The sequence below is a fragment of the Bufo gargarizans genome, chromosome 6, assembly GCF_014858855.1.
Source record: "Bufo gargarizans isolate SCDJY-AF-19 chromosome 6, ASM1485885v1, whole genome shotgun sequence".
Taxonomy (NCBI): Eukaryota; Metazoa; Chordata; class Amphibia; order Anura; family Bufonidae; genus Bufo; species Bufo gargarizans.
This window is the reverse complement of record NC_058085.1, coordinates 130927880-130944852: the sequence shown is the minus strand read 5'-3', so window position 1 is coordinate 130944852 and position 16973 is coordinate 130927880. Positions and strand designations below refer to the sequence as shown.

The window sequence follows — 16973 nt, the reverse complement described above, 5'->3', positions numbered from 1 at the left end:
AAGCGTCTGGTTCCTCTCTGTATCAGAGCCTGGATTGTATATTATTTCATTATTTGATGTCATTTGGATTTTAGAAATGTTTGTGATATTGTGCACTAAGAAAACTATTAAAGTATAAATATGCAGGAAAAATAGAATTTCACACACAAGTGTCCCTCAAAAAGTTGGGAGGTACGACATTGTCTATCAGACATTTTCAGCCCCTTTAACTTGCGGTTTGTCTTAGGATGTAATTATACCGTACGTCCACCGCTCCATCTGCTTTTTATGGCATTCAGTTTGATGGACACATAAATCCCTTACACACCGTTCGCACACCGCAGGCCATGCACATACCAACCGCACACAGCACTGTACATGCTACATGTGCACCCCTCGCACACGTACTGCACATACACCTCTTGCACACAGGATGCATGCAGCACATACAGCGCCAGCCACATGCTACACCATTAACATGGCGGATCCTCTTCACACGGAGCGCTATGTGTTAGAATAGCTGGACTATGCAGTTACGCCAGCGCACTGCCGCTTTCTATGTTGATAACGCAGCGGGCTGGACGATCTGTTACATCTCTAGGACGTGTGCTGCACACGCTAGTGCCACATAAACATGCCAAACCACCACCACGGTCACTCATACTAAGGCCATATGACCCTAGAATCCCAAATGTGTCGCTGCCAGTGACAGCGAATGACCGGGAGGGCAGTCATCTAGGATGAGACCCTCATGTTGTAGCTTCGTGCTGCTATATTGTCGGACTCCTCATGCACACGAACGTATTTTCTTTCCGTGTCCGTTACGTTTGTTTTGTGGACTGTATGCAGAACCATTCACTTCAATGGGTCCATGAAAAAAACAGGAGTTACTCCATGTGCATTCCGTTTCCGTATGTCCGTATTTCCGTTCCGCATTACGGACAAGAATAGTACTGTTCTATCAGGGGCCAGCTGTTCAATTCCGCAAAATACATACGGTCGTGTGCATGAGCCCTTACAGATTTTCTATTTCCAGGACAGTATAATTCCTGCAGACAAAAATTACACTGTACTCCTCATCATTGTGGCAAGTCACACCTCTTACATGGTAAACCACACCTCTTACATAGTTGGCCACACCCCTGGCATGGTAAGCAACACACTTGGTATGATAAGCGACACCCCTGAAAAATAAGCCACACCTCTAATGTAATGAGCCACACCCCTGATGTGGTAAGCACACCCCTGACATGATGAGCCACACCTCTTATATGGTAAACCACACCTCTTACACAGTAAGCCACACCCCTGACATGGTAAATCACACCCCTGATATGATAAGCCACACCCTTGACATGCTAAGCCAAGCCACTCCCTCTACAGTAAGAAGCCTCCAGCAATAACTAACTCCCACTGCAAGCCCTATTATAGCACAAGGGGCCCCTTTACCTGGGGCCCTCGTGCACCAGATATCTGCCCCCTGCAATGAACTTTCACATGTTATCAAATTTTTTTACATTTTTATTACAGTCACAAACATTTTTACTGAAAAAAAAAAAAAAATCACTTCCAGTTTTACTTGCTTTCCTTCCTCTCCAGAAGCTTCTAATAGGCGTTCATGATTCCCTCGATCCAGGACACGTAGTTACACACCTTTGTATATACCCCCGGGTATCCAGGTACGGCGCAGCCATCGCCCCAAGACACGACACCCTGCAGCTGTCCATTGCAGACCACAGGACCCCCGGAGTCACCCTATAAAAACAAGAGATGGTCATGATTGGAGGCCTTCATGGTCATAAAAGGAGACTGGTGAGTCTGTGATGTGCTGTATCACCCCATATAAGGGTATATTAACCATTTAATGATCACATTTAGGTCCCAAATGGCATGGCCTCAAAGTGGGCTTAGTTGTGGAAATGTGAACCCAGAGTGGGTGCTACTGTGAGGTTTGTCGGGCATTCCTAAACAAGTTAGGTATGGGATTTCTCAAATGTTGGAGGATGGTCTAAAGTAGGAGAAACTTGGGTGTCTGGGAGAAGCACTGGTTGAGTAATGTCTCTACTGGACTCACAATTACCTATCATGCAATCACTGTATGGCAGGTCGGCAGGGTCTCAGCAGATCGTGATCAGCTATGCCTATGACTAGTGTCACCTAAGTGGTGACTTTCCCGATTTTCTTTGTATTACAGTGAACACTGTTCTTCAACATTGCTTTCTAGGAGATGTAGCATTTTCCTATATTAATCTGCTCTATAGTTCACGGTGTCTGCACCTTCCAGAACGAACACCCATGGAGAACGCTAAGAAAAGACCCTGAGCCTGGAGGTGGTGAAAAACTAAAAATCGCAAAAAAAGAGTTGATTCCTAGATGTGACTGGAGCATGAAGAAGTATCTTCTACATGGCATGCCTGTAATATTTAAACCGATGATTCAAGGCTGACGTCCCTTTAAACCTATTTATATCTCAAATTCAAGAGTTTGACCCCTACCTGACAAGCGTCTTTTCCACCCTCTAAGTAGCCCAAGCAGAACATGTTACTGGTGATCTGCCCAGGATAAGCATCATGACACAACCAATCAGACAGAATCGGAGCATTCAGGCAATGGACGACATCCGGATAATTCTCTAGGAAAATTAAAGACAACGGTTGTCACCGCTCCTTCCATTTAAATAAGCATCAGTAAGGAGTGACATAACCTTTCTTCTACAGATCCTGAGTTACATCCTGTATTATACTTCAGAGCTGCACTCACTATTCTGCTGGTGCAGTCACTGTGTACATACATTACATTATTACTTATCCTGCACTGATCCTGAGTTACATCCTGTATTATACTCGAGAGCTGCACTTATTATTCTGCTGGTGCAGTCACTGTGTACATACATTACTTATCCTGTACTGATCCTGAGTTACATCCTGTATTATACTCCAGAGCTGCACTCACTATTCTGCTGGTGCAGTCACTGTGTACATACATTACTTATCCTGCACTGATCCTGAGTTACATCCTGTATTATACTCCAGAGCTGCACTCACTATTCTGCTGGTGGAGTCACTGTGTACATGCATTACATTACTTATCCTGTACTGATCCTGAGTTACATCCTGTATTATACTCCAGAGCTGCACTCACTATTCTGCTGGTGCAGTCACTGTGTACAGATTACATTACTGAGTCTGATAGGTGTGGGTCCCCGTGCCACATTGATGTAAGAGGAGATGCTGATGTGCATCTGTAGCTCTCTTCTTTCACTCCATTCTAATTTTCAATCATAGCCATATAAGCATGTTCATCTAGTTTTGGAATGCCAATAGAAGTGGAAAGAGAGCCATGAATGCATGACCACCCACAGCAGTGTTAGATTGGGCCCCGGTTCTCAACTCACACCCATTGGTCATTTATGGAATAGTGTGGCTATGCCATAAATATCTAAGTAGGAAACCCCCTTTAAGTTATTAATTGCCAATTATTCTATCTCACCCCCATTGCTCAGAGTGTTCCCCCACCCTGAGACGAGACATTGAGTCCCTGGCAGGTCACAGTGGGTCGGTAGACTGACAAACTGTACTTGACTGTTCAGCCTTACTGGCTTTCTCAGCCGGATTAACATGATATCATTGTCAAGAACAGAAGGGTCGTAGTGTGGATGTGGAATGACTTGAGAAGATGCAATGAATTGCTCGGGTCCTTCAAAGACTTTGATGTTATGTTCTCCAAGCCGGACTTGAATGTGCCTAAAATATAAAAATGCATCATCATGTAAATCAAGTCTCTGAAGTGTCTTCTCGGTTGACCTTGTCTGTGCTCAAGGTGCTGGACCATGTACCATAGTTGTCTCGTGCAGTCTACACTAGTGCAACACTTTTATTGGGGTCAGCCAATAAACAAACTTGCGCACCTTAAAAATATGACACATTTGGTTGTCCTGTTTTGGCAAATATTTTAATGTGACCTCACAAAGCACATGAATGTCATAGAGGGTGGTCTTCCAATCAGGATCCCATTCTATAAAGTGGAGAGATCTGGCAAGGATTGGCTCCCACTCTGATGGACATTGTTGACCATGTCATATGCTTCTTTCCTCAGCTGATCACTTGGGGTTATAGATGCAAGGTACATGGCTCCAAAGCACCTACTTATTCATTTGGCCATACATATAAGATAAAAGTTGGGCAAACCCAAGATGTTGACTATCTAGTATTCATCGTAGCCTCCTAACTCTCCCTGATGGGGATTGCAGCTGCCAGATACTTGTATTCTCAGGGAGATACACTGCTGCCAGATGAATCTGGTATCTATTGAGCTGAACATGCATGTGTACAGGGCATTTGGCTAATGGCTCTCTAATGTGTATGATCAGATTTACATTTTTTCATACAGGACCTAATCTACTGTATATTCTACCAGTGATGTCCATTGTCCTCCTCTCTATTTCACACAATTTAATTTAGGAGTACTTTGGCCAAAATCCAAATCTTAAGGCAATAATTGAAGATCCCAATGCCAGTTTGCTATCCATTGTCCGACAGCATTTACAAATAGGTGTTTTTGGAGTTCCTTACTTTTGATAGCAGTGAGCAGCAGACACCACCCATAAGGAACTAATGAGGGCCCCTCCACAGAAGTGGTATCCGATGTTCAGGGACACCTGGTAAGGAACTGAACCTTCTAAGCACCTGTAACCTCCGACAATCTTATCATCGTCCTCAATGGGGGCTGCAGCTGAAAAGATGCAATAAATAAAAATATTACTCAAGAGCCAAAGCTGAAAAAACAAAATATACAAAATATGTCCTAGTTCTGGTGGAAGTCTCAACCAGGGAAAATGATATTTTGGTCAATGCCGAATAAGTAACAGGATACTTGAAAATTACTCAGAGGTTTAATTTGTCTACTCACAAAAAATAAATAAAAACCATAAATGACATAAACTAACCCTCAAAACACTATTTAGTTCCTCAACCCCCTATCAATCCAGCCCAGAGGCTATGGTATTTGCTTACAAGCATTTGCCAGATGACTACCAAAGCCAACCGGTGGCCTCCACAGTCATGTGCTGTACTGCTGTGTTTTGCTGATAAGAGCAAGACTTCAGGTTCGGATACTCTTTAAAGAAAGACTCTTAACTGAATTACAGCTACACCTCAAAGGAAGGTTTATAATATGATTTTATTAAATATAATAAGTAGTCTATACATAGAGCGATATAATGTCCTTCTTTTGCATCTATATACAAAGGATAAAGAACATAATACACAATTACATCAACACTTCATCTGGAGTCCTGACTACACCCAGAATGAAGGTACATATATCACCGATTGAGTTATCATCTGGCAGTGACATCAGCTAGGAAGCCCGTTCAGCGAAAGAAGTCAGAGTCTTGATCGGGAAAACACTGATTAGGTCCGTACACGAGGTCTCCAACGGTAGGATGAGCTTCTGTCTTCTTTCCTGAAGGGTTACAGCTTCATTCACCTGTCCGGATCTGCAATACACCCGGTCGGCACCCCCATAGAAGTGCCTATTGCGGACAAGAATAGGCCATGTTCTATTTTTTTCCGGGGCTGCGGACCAGAAGATCGGGGCCACGCTCCGGAAATGTGGCGGTGGAGAGCACATAGTGTGCTCTCCACATCCATTACGTCCCCATATAGAATGAATGGACCCGCACCCGTTCCGCAATTTGCGGAACAGATGCGGACTCATTCTACGGACGTGTGAATGGATGTTTATACCAATAAAAAAAAAAGCTCCATTCCCTAGTGGAACGTAGCCAGCGCATGCGCTCTATAATTGTCACTGTGTACGTGTTGTTCATCTGCTCTCATCCCAGACCTTGGAGCGGACAGTTCCCAGGTCCGCAGCGAGTCAGAATCCCAAAACAAATTTGAGAAAATATTTAGACAAAGCCTCACTCTCTTGCACCTACATTTGCAGGTCTTAAAATTAAATTTAAATGAACGGACACAAATGGGAATTCATATGATCAAAAATTTCATCTTCACACTTCATACTGGCACATGCCCAACCATCAGAGCATCTGTGCTGGATCGGCAGGGTATTGGAAAGTTGAGTAGTGTTAAATTATTAGGACATTTAATTAACTTCATGCTCAAGCTGCCATTAGTTTTTGTCTCTTGACGGAACCTTTGTTCCCGTTCCTCTTCTGTATCACTGCAGGAGGCAGGATCTTTCATTCAGGGGTGTCTTGGGCAGAGTTGTCACTTGCACCCTGGCGCTGACGCGTGATAGGTCCTAAGGTCCCTTATGGTACAAAAGTGTTGGTGTGGCTAGGGTATTGTTCCAGATTTTGTATTGGTGGGAAAGGAGCCTCACATTTTGCCTCTTTCGCCATTGGTAAGTTTATATAATTCATCATAAATCATAGTGGATGACTTTCCATGAGTGGTGCCCTATGTTTACTTTCTGTTGAAGTCGTTCTCCTCCTCTATAGTCATATATTGTAAAGGTATTACATGCAGCAACCTAAATAACACCACTATGCACTGTAAAACATAATAGACTGTACGGTACTATGTCTGAGCAGCAGTGCCACAATGGCAAGACAAGACTGCCATACTGCACTGGCAGCAGAAACCCCATTACACCAGACATATTGCCTGGTAGTGTTGATCTTGCTGATTAAAATGATAGCTGTTTTGTGAAAGTCAGTTGTGGCATTACCGAGGAAAAAGTATTTTATTCTTTATGCAATTAGAGATTTGGTGGGGGGGGGGGGGGCAGCACTGGAAAGCTGAGTTGCACTGAAAGGATAGGTCCTATCCCTGTGTTCACTGAAGTCTTCACTTACATAAAGAATAAAAGTACTTTTGTCTGGAACGCCACTACCAATTATCATTTTGACCAGCAGGATCAACCCTACCAGTCTATGCCAATGTCTATTATGTAAAATAATAAAATGGTTCATGATGGTCATGATCATTCGGTGTCAGGTCATCAGTGATGACCCCTTAAAGGGGTACAGCAACTTTTAACAAGTGAGGGCCCAATCTCAGAATAGGCAGAATATGCCCCCCCCCCCCCACATTGTTTGTCTTGCCCAGTATAGGTCCAGTGCCGAAGTACACTGCTCTGTCCAGTGGGCAGTGTGTAGTGGATGGAGCTCAATAATGCAGTGCTACTCCCATTGACTTCACACTGGAACAGCTGATTGGTGGAGGTGTTGGGTGTCGGTTCGTTGCTAATAAGCCAGTGATGCCCTAGACTATAACTTGTTAAATGATGGAATACACCTTTAAGCAAGATTGTACTGTGGATGACCACACACGTAACACTTTCCTAAGCCCAGCCCTGATCACCATGACATAAAAAAGGCAGAAGACTGAGGAAACACCACGTAATATGGTCGGAGATTGATGTTCTACAACATTCCTCTAGTGTCTCCACCTCATAGTACACAAGCTCTGCTGCCTTACACCCATGTATACCATCTATGTAAATGAACCTTGATATCTCCTTAAATTATATTCCTGTGGGCGAATGTATATACGTAAAAAAGTAGACATCTACCTACCAGCAAGTCCCAGGACAAGAAGAAGAAGTTTCATGTTGACACCACGGATTCGTTCTTGGTCTGATCTCACCAATATAAACCTCAGGGTTATCTGTATCGCCAGGACATGTGTCTGTTCACACGAATGTTCAAGCCAAAAACTCAGTAATGGATTATTTATTAAGAATCCAAATTTGGCATTAAACCTGGTATTAAACAAAGCAACATCTCATTTGTCTTCTACTGATAAAGGTTTTCTGGGTCGAATTTTAACATTTCCAATATGGCAACAGAATCAAGGACAAGTCAACCGCATTGATAGACACAAGGACCTACAGCTGTTATTACCAGTGCATAGACTGCTGATGGTGAACACATTTTTATCAAGAGCTTCCACCCATGGTCCTCCTACTATGTACATAACAACCAGAATACCATGGTTTTACTGAACTGGATCACAGTAGGGAGTTATGTAGAAGCTCCAGGGTATTTGGGTGGATTCACAGGTGGTGTATAAAAAAGTATTTCCGCAGAAACCATTTTGCAACAAAAATTCAAAATCACAGAAAATACTGCACTCACACAATAGATGCAGACATTATATATGGACTAAGGCCTCGTTCTGGTACGATAAAATCTGAGACTCTCAGCCAATATATTTTGATCAAAACACATCTGTGTCCGCTTACCAGCACCAAGGTGGTCTCCGGCAGGACCTACTCTAAACCTATTTATGCCGTTGGGCATCTACATTCGGGAGAGCAGACCCTGCACATATAGCGAGCTGCTCCTAGTCACCTCTGTATGCACCAAGCACCCAATAAGAGGAAGAGTCTGCACAGCTACATGTACCACCTAATCAAGGTCTCATGAATGTAGATACCCAACGGCATAGGTAGGTTTATCGAAGGACCTGCCTGACTTAGACCACCTTGGCGTGGGTAGATGGGCACAGATTTGTTTTAATCAAAATATATTGGCTGATAGTCTCAGATTTTATCATATTAGAGTGAGGGCTTCATCCATATATAATGTTTTCATCTATTGTGATAGGTTATTTCCTATGATTTTTATTTTATTAATGTAGCCATGCACATCCGCATATTCATTTAAAAACATCGTGCAGAATGTTTTTTTTAATCTTTTTCTGTGATTTTTGTTCAGAAAAAATTGCTAGTGGAATTTCTGTGTTGAATTTTGTGTTGTAGTTGCTGAGGATTGTATTGCGTATTTTGGTGCAACATTTCACAAAACTTTGAAGTCTGTGATAAAATTCTGCGTCCAGAATCCATGTATGGGTTTGCAAATGTATTCAGACCAAAGAATACATAAAAGTAAATTTCCTCTGCAAAGTTTTCTGCTATGAAAATTATGCAAATCCACCCTATGGAATAAAAATAAATCCACTTAAAAATTTCCATGTGGTGTCTTTCAGTAAGTGTTGTGAGCACTGGATGCAGATGTCTTCATAGACGTCAATGGCTTGTGAAATTCTGCACCACAATCTGCAACAGTAATTTTACTTTAATTTCTTTCTTGAAAACCTTCTGCAAGTTCTGCTCCATTCATTTGATTGGGATTGAGATTTCTGTACATTTCTAGGCCACTGTGTTAGTTCTGAATTTTGATTTGTATGTCCGAATTGGGTGTCTGATTTGATTCAGACCAGAATTGAAAGTGCTACAATCTCCCTGTGAATGACATTCAGGTGTCATTCCTTCCTTTCTATCTCTCTCTGCAAAAATTATTCCAAATGGAATTGCAAGAAATTCTACATTTTATAAAAATTTGGGTTGAATTTTAATTCTGTAGAATTGATTCGCTCATCTCTAGTCACCAGTATATAAGTCCCAGAAAATCCCTTCAATTGATAAGAATATATTCATTATTTGACCTGTGTTCACTATTAGACTCTGCTCACACATAATGGCCATGTTGTGTTTTTTTCAGCAGTTTTTTTTTATGTGAAAAAGGCAGCAAAGGACAACTATATGTTGTCTTTACTTTTACCGTTCACTTTTAGCTTTCTAAGTTCCTTTAATAAGGCATAAGGAAAGGGACTGTCTTTATGAGACTACCACTTTAAAGGTTTTGTTCTGCAACTTTTTTATATACATTGTATTACAGTTCTATACAATTTTAGGATTTCTGCTTGCTGCCAGTGAATAAAAAATTTATTTTTATCTACATCTCGAGACCAAAAAACCTGTACAGCACTATAACTCCTTCTCTCCTCTTTACCCTGCAGGCACAATTATGAGGTGCTGAGTAGTTGGCATGCCAGAACTACCATGTTCTGCTATTGCCCTTAAAGAGTATTGCGGTGCATAGTAGAAACAATCTAACACAGCAATGTCAGCAATGTCAGCTAACACAACATTTCAAGTTCTGGGTGTCAGAATATAGGGCTACAAAGCAATCTTTTGAAAAATAAAGTTGTTTATTCTTTAATCATTTTAATGTCAAAGTGTTCACCCTTTCCTTACCAGGCCAATTTTACGCTTTTTACAATTAACTATAAATATATTTAAATATATATTTAAAAATATATATTAAAAGAAAAACCGTGAAAAGTATGAAAAAAACGTTTATTCTTTCTAATTATTTTCTGTTACAAATGAGTTAAGGACAAAACATTTCTAAAACCATAATGGTATGTTTGTACTTTAAAAATGGATGCTATTTGTGCTAGTTATCCATTGGCGAGGCCCACCGCAAGACATCAAACGGCTAGAGCACATTTTGAATTTTGGCTTATTTTTCTACTGCTAGTCCCATGGCACTGTACTGCCAGAAGAGATGTAAAAAAAAAGTACAATGCCAAAACATTAGAAACACCTTCAAAGTGACTATCTTTTAAATATTCCCCCCCCCCCCCCTCTAAGGTAAGCTTTGGGCTTTTATCATTTTTTTTTTTTTTATATATGAAAAAAAATTGTGTTTGTATATTTGCCACATAAAAAAACCTGCTATAATAAATATAATTAGAATAAATACCTATATTTAAATAAAAAATTATGAAAGAAAAGGGAAAACAATTGGGTACATTTGTCACAAACACTAGTATATATATATATATATATATATATATTATTATTTTTAATTAATTTTTAATATATATTTTTTTAAATGTGTGTTTGTGTACATAGCCTGCTATACTATTGCTAAAACGAATATAGCTATAAAGGTGTTTTTTATTTAATTTTACGTTTTGTGTCTTTTTTATTTCTTTATTTTTTTTACTTTTTCATTTTTTTATTGCATTCACTGTGTGCTAAAATTATATGACAGATTTATTCTGTGGGTAAGTAGGATTAAGGCGATACCAAACATGTGAAGTTTTTCATATTCGCATAATACAAATATTTCCTCTGAAACAAATCTGCAAGTATGAATGGTATGCCTTGGATTCCATGTGGAAAAGTCATTGGATGCCAAGTCACTGAGTTGGCAATTCCAAACAAAAGATCTTTTTGAACCATTCTTTAGTTGATTTATTTATGGTTTTTATCATTGTCTTATTGCATTATTCAACATCTCTTCAGGTATGGAGACTGACCGAACACTCTCCTATAATGTGTTTTCATGCACCTTAGATTCATGGCTCTCCAGCAGTCATCACAATACACCCAGGACCTGAGGTAGAAAAGCAGCCCCAAACCATTATGTTCCATCCCTTCAAGAGGCCCAAACCATGATTCTCCCTCCGCCAACCGCAAACCATGATGTGCCCTCTGCCAGCCCCAAACGATGAAGTCCCCTGCACCAAGTCCAAGCCATGATGTCCTGTCCACGAGTCCCAAACTATGATAATTTTTGTTGCCTTGCTTTGCTGTTTACAACAAAAGGAACATCCAACCAGGAGACCACTATAGACGTCAGTTAGAGCAGCTTAATTTAGAGAACACTTCACAGTGAAGCCTCCTGGACACTTGAAAGATCAGAATTTCATGCTGACAACAGTTTAGCATGGTAAAAACTGCTGACAGGCTCCCTTTAAACCTATAGAGATGCTGTGCACCAAAGGTATCCCAGAAATATAGATGAGCTGAAACACATTTACATAGAGAAATGGTCCAAAGTTCCTCCTCAACAATTGACACATCTTATTTACATCTACAGGTAACTTTTGGTGGCAGTGATTGCTCAAAAAGGGGATCTGCAAGTTAATAAATTTAAGGGTTCATTTACTTCTCCCCTCCCGTATTATGGATATTACTCAATGTGCTCAATTAAAGACATGAATGGTACAGCTATTTGGATGTTATTAGTTTAGTTTAGTAATTTGTCTATAATTGTGACTTAGATAACAATGAGAAGACATTTTTCTAGTACTCATTGAAGAAATCCAATTGATTACAAGGGGTTCACTAACTTTTCTTACTTATTTCTGTATGTAGTAGTTCAGTAAATCATAAAATGGATTATTGTATGGGAAATCCAGCCCATGTATCAGCTGTAGACTACTAGGTTTCTTGGACCTCCACCATTAGGGCTTCTACGTGTCCTCAGTTTATCCCTGCATCTCATTATTGCTGCTTACATAAAGTGGTGGCTTATGGGGTGGCACAGGAGCCTTTCAGCTGTGGAGCTTTAGGTTCCGGAGATACCAGAGTAATATAAGTTTGATATCTGTATGATGTTCTTATGTTTGTGTGGGTTCATCTTTTCAGCTGATAATAGGACATTTATGTTAATTGTCTTCCCATGAGATCGGGGGCCGGTATATTCCAGCCCTAGTTATTGTATAATCAAGATGTGAATATTAGAATCTGGGAAAAGAGAACATTCTGCATAATCCCAATATGGAGTCTTGGACAAATGAAGATAAATCAGTGGATGTTTATTGTAGAGACCAGAACATCTTACATTCCAAATCTTGAATTATATCTGCTTCTTGTTTTGTAATTTAATTGTTAGCAATAACTTCATTAATGCAATTAACTTTATTTTGTAGAATATTTGTGATATATTCGCAAATTCGAGATTATATACTTGATTGTGAAAATCTACAATTCATTATTCGCTTAATGCGTGCAAAATCCTGACGTTTGGTAAGCTACTTTTCTATTGGTTGCTAGGGATGTTGCTAAGCTGTGACAAAGCCTTCTCATTGGCCCACTTGCTAGAAGGGAGGGATGATCACCTGATGTGTACTGTGTTAAAAAAAAACAAGAATATTCGTCATTACGAATATATAGCACTATATTCTAAATATTTGCAAATTCTCGAAGTGCTGATATTCATGATAAAAATTCTCTTTTCGAATATTCACGCTCAACACATCAAAATATAGAGTCTTGGACAAATGAAGATAATCAGTTGATGTTTATTGTAGAGACCAGAACATCTTACATTCCAAATCTTGAATTATATCTGCTTCTTGTTTTGTAATTTAATTGTTAGCAATAACTTCATTAATCCAATTAACGAACTTGCAGACTTTGGTGTAGACACCGGGATAATTGGGTTGTGCACATCCATAACCCCAGGACACTACTCCATGCAGTTCTTCATTACAAACCACTGGACCACCGGAGTCACCCTGTAAACAGAAAGTAAAGTAATGAGATGAACACAGTGACTTCATTAGCAGAATAGTGAGTGCAGCTCTGGAGTATAATACAGAATGTGACTCAGGATCAGTACAGGATAAGTAATGTAATGTATGTACACAGTGACTGCACCAGCAGAATAGTGAGTGCAGCTCTGGAATATAATACAGGATGTAACTCAGGATCAGTACAGGATAAGTAATGTATGTACACAGTGACTGCACCAGCAAAATAGTGAGTGCAGCTCTGGAGTATAATACAGGATGTAACTCAGGATCATTAGAGGATAAGTAATGTATGTACACATTGACTCCACCAGCATAATTGTGATTGCAGCTCTGGCGTATAATACAGGATGTAACTCAGGATCAGTACAGTATATATAATGTATTGTATGTACACAGTGACTGCACCAGCAGAATAGTGAGTGCAGCTCTGGAGTATAATACACAATGTAACTCAGGTTTAGTACAGGATAAGTAATGTATATACACAGTGACTGCACCAGCAGAATAGTGAGTGCAGCTCTGGAGTATAATACAGGATGTAACTCAGGATCAGTACAGGATAAGTAATGTATGTACACAGTGACTGCACCAGCAGAATAGTGAGTGCAGCTCTGGAGTATAATACAGGATATAACTCAGGATCAATACAGGATAAGTAATGTAATGTATGTACACAGTGACTACACCAGCAGAATAGTGAGTGCAGCTCTGGAGTCCAATACGTCTACATATTAATATTTCACACGAACACAGTATAAATTTATTGTTTCTTTCAGATATTATAGCATGCATATATATTATGGGGATTTCAGAGTACCTGACAGGAGTCCTTTCCACCCTCTGGATAGCCCAGGCAGATCATGTTGTCTGTAATCAGCCCTGGGTAGGAAGCCATACAATCTGCCTCAGATACAACAGGAACATCCACACACTGCAGGATGTCTGGGTTTTCAACTAGAGATTAGAAACTGTATATTAAATGAAATGCATAGTTTAGACATAAGAAAACTAATAAAGAATGACTTTTTGACTTTTGCGGGACAGTGTTGTGTGTGTGTAATGATTAATGTGCGGGGAGGGAGGAGAAGCTGATCTGCCCCCACCACCTGTTATTGTCAAAGTTGGAAACCTGTGTTATCTGCCTCCAGCTTTAAAATTGAGGTGTTTAATTGTTAACCCACTCTCTGATGATAATGAGATGACTGCTGTCAATGCCCCAGTGCACACAGCACAAGCAGTAAGGTTGCAGGAAAAAGGAATCTATTGCAAGAGTTGTTTGACTTTGGGGATAAAATATCTATATAGGATATAGCCAGGTTTTAATTTGACAATTTTGGAGAGAAATGCTCATCCTGATATGCTTTTATTGATCTTCAAAAGAATATTCAGTCATATCCTTCTCTCTGAAGCATCAACTTACATCCGGTGTAACCCCAGCCAGACACCGTGCACTTAGTTCCCACAGGTGGACTACTTCCAGGAGGACAGTTTTCGGGAAGCTTGATGGGCTGCACTGCTTCATTCAGCTGGACCGGCACTGATAGCTTGATCAACATGATGTCACTATCATAAGGGTTATACTCTGGGTGTAGAATTATCTTGGTGCTGTCAATGAACTGTTCTGTTCCATCTGGCAATCTTAAATTATATTCTCCAAGCCTGCATTGAATATTTCTAAAACAGAGAAGAAGAAATCATTGAGAAAGTAAAGGTTAAAGCTGCAGAAATGCAACTCTTATATTATATTCTCCAATCCTGGACTGAATTTTTCTGAAAGAGAGAAAATTAGAGCATTGACGAGTTAAAGGTTACATCTGATGAGGTTTCTCATGGAAGATCTCAATTAGACAATTGGCAATAAAACTTCTTTGAGACCGTATTATCGGGAGATCAGAAGTTCTGGAAAAAATAGACTTAACATGACTTAGGTGCATGAAGAGTTACTAATAGTTACTGTTCTGTTCCCTCCGAAACTCTTAAATTATATTCTCCAATGAGGGTCCTTTATTCACCGAACATCCATGAAACAATGTACATAAAAGTGCAAGGTTTCGGCTACGTAGCCGAAACGCTCGGCGAATAAAGGAACCTCATTTGGATATGCTGCTGTCATCTTCTATTTTTACGCTTTTCTAAGAATAGGTCATCATTATCACATCAGTGGGGGTTGAATTCTCAGCATCCCCGCCGATCAGCTGTTTCAGGGAGACGCGGCGCTCACCGAAGCTCTGGTGAGCGATGCAGGATCCCAGCGGCTTTCCAAAGACAGCGCCGTACATTGTATAGTGGGAGTTTATGGTATTGCAGCTCAGTCCTATTGACTTGAATAGGGCTGAGCTTCAACTTGGCCTACTGATTGTGATTGGCGTTGTTGCAACCCCCAGCAGATCTGATTCTGATAACCTATCCTGAGGAAAAACTTAATTGCCTAGATAACCCCTTTAAACCTCTCTTTCTTGTAATCATGGGAAGCAGATCTTACATAGCTATTCTACCATAAAAATAAACCATTATTTCAGAGGGCTGTTCCTATCTCATGAAGTGATGACATATGACTAGAATATACTATCACTTTTTGACTATTGTGGGTCTGACCTCTGAGAATGAGGTATTCCCACTAACCTCTTTCAGAGTGCGCATCGGTGAACCAGGTGCCTGCTGTGCAGAGAAACGCCTCAAATCCTTCAAAGTACTTACGATTGATAGCAGTGAGCAGCAGACACCACCCATTGCTCGTTGATCAGGATTCCTCCACAGAAATGATAGCCCACGTTAAGAGACACCTGATAGGGAACTTTACAGGGGTGACCTCCAACTATCTTATCATCATCGTCGAAAGGTGTTGACACTAAAGAGAAAGACATTCTGTCCATTAGCTACAAGTAGTGCGCTCTAAATATAAATACATGCATTAAAAATTAAAAAAAATAATGTTACTTTCCATTTACAAAACTAAATTAGCCTGGAATTTCAGTTTTTTGTTAGTTTTATTTTTAAAAAAGTTTCAAAAATGTTGGCTAAAATCTAGTCTGTCTAGATCTTGTTAGCTTGCATGGACTACTGTAGATCTAAATTTTAAACTAACCCACCAGCAAGACCCAGAAGGGACAGGACTATAAGGATCTTCATTGTCACCCAGTAGTGTTTCCTATGGACCAGCTAAAGGTTCTTTATACCCCGGTTTATCAGTAATGTTATCCTCTTTCTTGTTGATACTAACAGGTTCTCTGCTAATTGTGAAACCTGAACAGGTGGCTTGGCGTGAAATTTCTTGACAGCCAGATTCGCTCATGGAAAAGAATAAAAAAAATCAACATCCCTCCTTCACTTACAGTAACGTGTGCTTCCCTGGAAATATTCTTGAACATAGGTAGGATTATAATTAGTGTTGATCAAGCATCAAAGTGCTCGGTTCCTCGGGTGATCAGGCTGAACACATCGGGATGCTCGGGTGCTCTACTGATCACCTGAGTATAATGGAAGTCAATGGGAGAACCCGAGCATTAAGCCAGGCACCCCCTACTCTAAAGAGAGGAGGGTGCCTGGTTAATAGGAAAAGGTCAGAAATTGATAGAAACAGCACCAAAATAGTTCGGGAACAGCATGGGGAGGATGACTGGATGCATCTTGGACTTCCAGGTACACCACTTTTCCAGACTTACAATAATATGCACAAAACCGAAGATAAAATCGATTTTAGTGGAAAAATTGATAGGAAACAATCTTTCATGTATATTTACTTGTATATAAAGTACAAGTGCTGCCAAAAATTACAAGGAAGAGCCACTCCGATACAACCTGTATATCACATAAAGGAGGGCCTCATTCACATTGTGGCACAATTGTTCATGTAGTTGGACTCCTACGCTCATAAAGCCTATGCACTAAGGGAAAGGGCTGCCAAAA

At 40.3% G+C, this 16973-nt stretch overlaps 2 protein-coding genes across 2 annotated transcripts; both read right to left on the bottom strand.

The window, feature by feature from the left end:
* Positions 1-1584: 1584 nt before the first annotated feature.
* On the bottom strand, positions 1585-7559 carry LOC122940246 (trypsin-like). The gene is made up of 5 exons (XM_044296783.1): positions 7526-7559; positions 4551-4710; positions 3469-3722; positions 2475-2611; positions 1585-1734 (listed from the first exon to the last, which is right to left on the bottom strand). Exons 1-5 carry the CDS (start codon positions 7557-7559, stop codon positions 1585-1587), a joined length of 735 nt encoding a protein of 244 aa, XP_044152718.1.
* A 5340-nt stretch (positions 7560-12899) lies between these two features.
* LOC122940250 (anionic trypsin-2-like) lies at positions 12900-16196 on the bottom strand. Its single transcript, XM_044296789.1, has 5 exons — positions 16157-16196; positions 15765-15915; positions 14488-14741; positions 13885-14021; positions 12900-13049 (listed from the first exon to the last, which is right to left on the bottom strand). The coding sequence occupies exons 1-5, from the start codon at positions 16194-16196 to the stop codon at positions 12900-12902; spliced, it is 732 nt and encodes a 243-aa protein (XP_044152724.1).
* Positions 16197-16973: the final 777 nt, after the last annotated feature.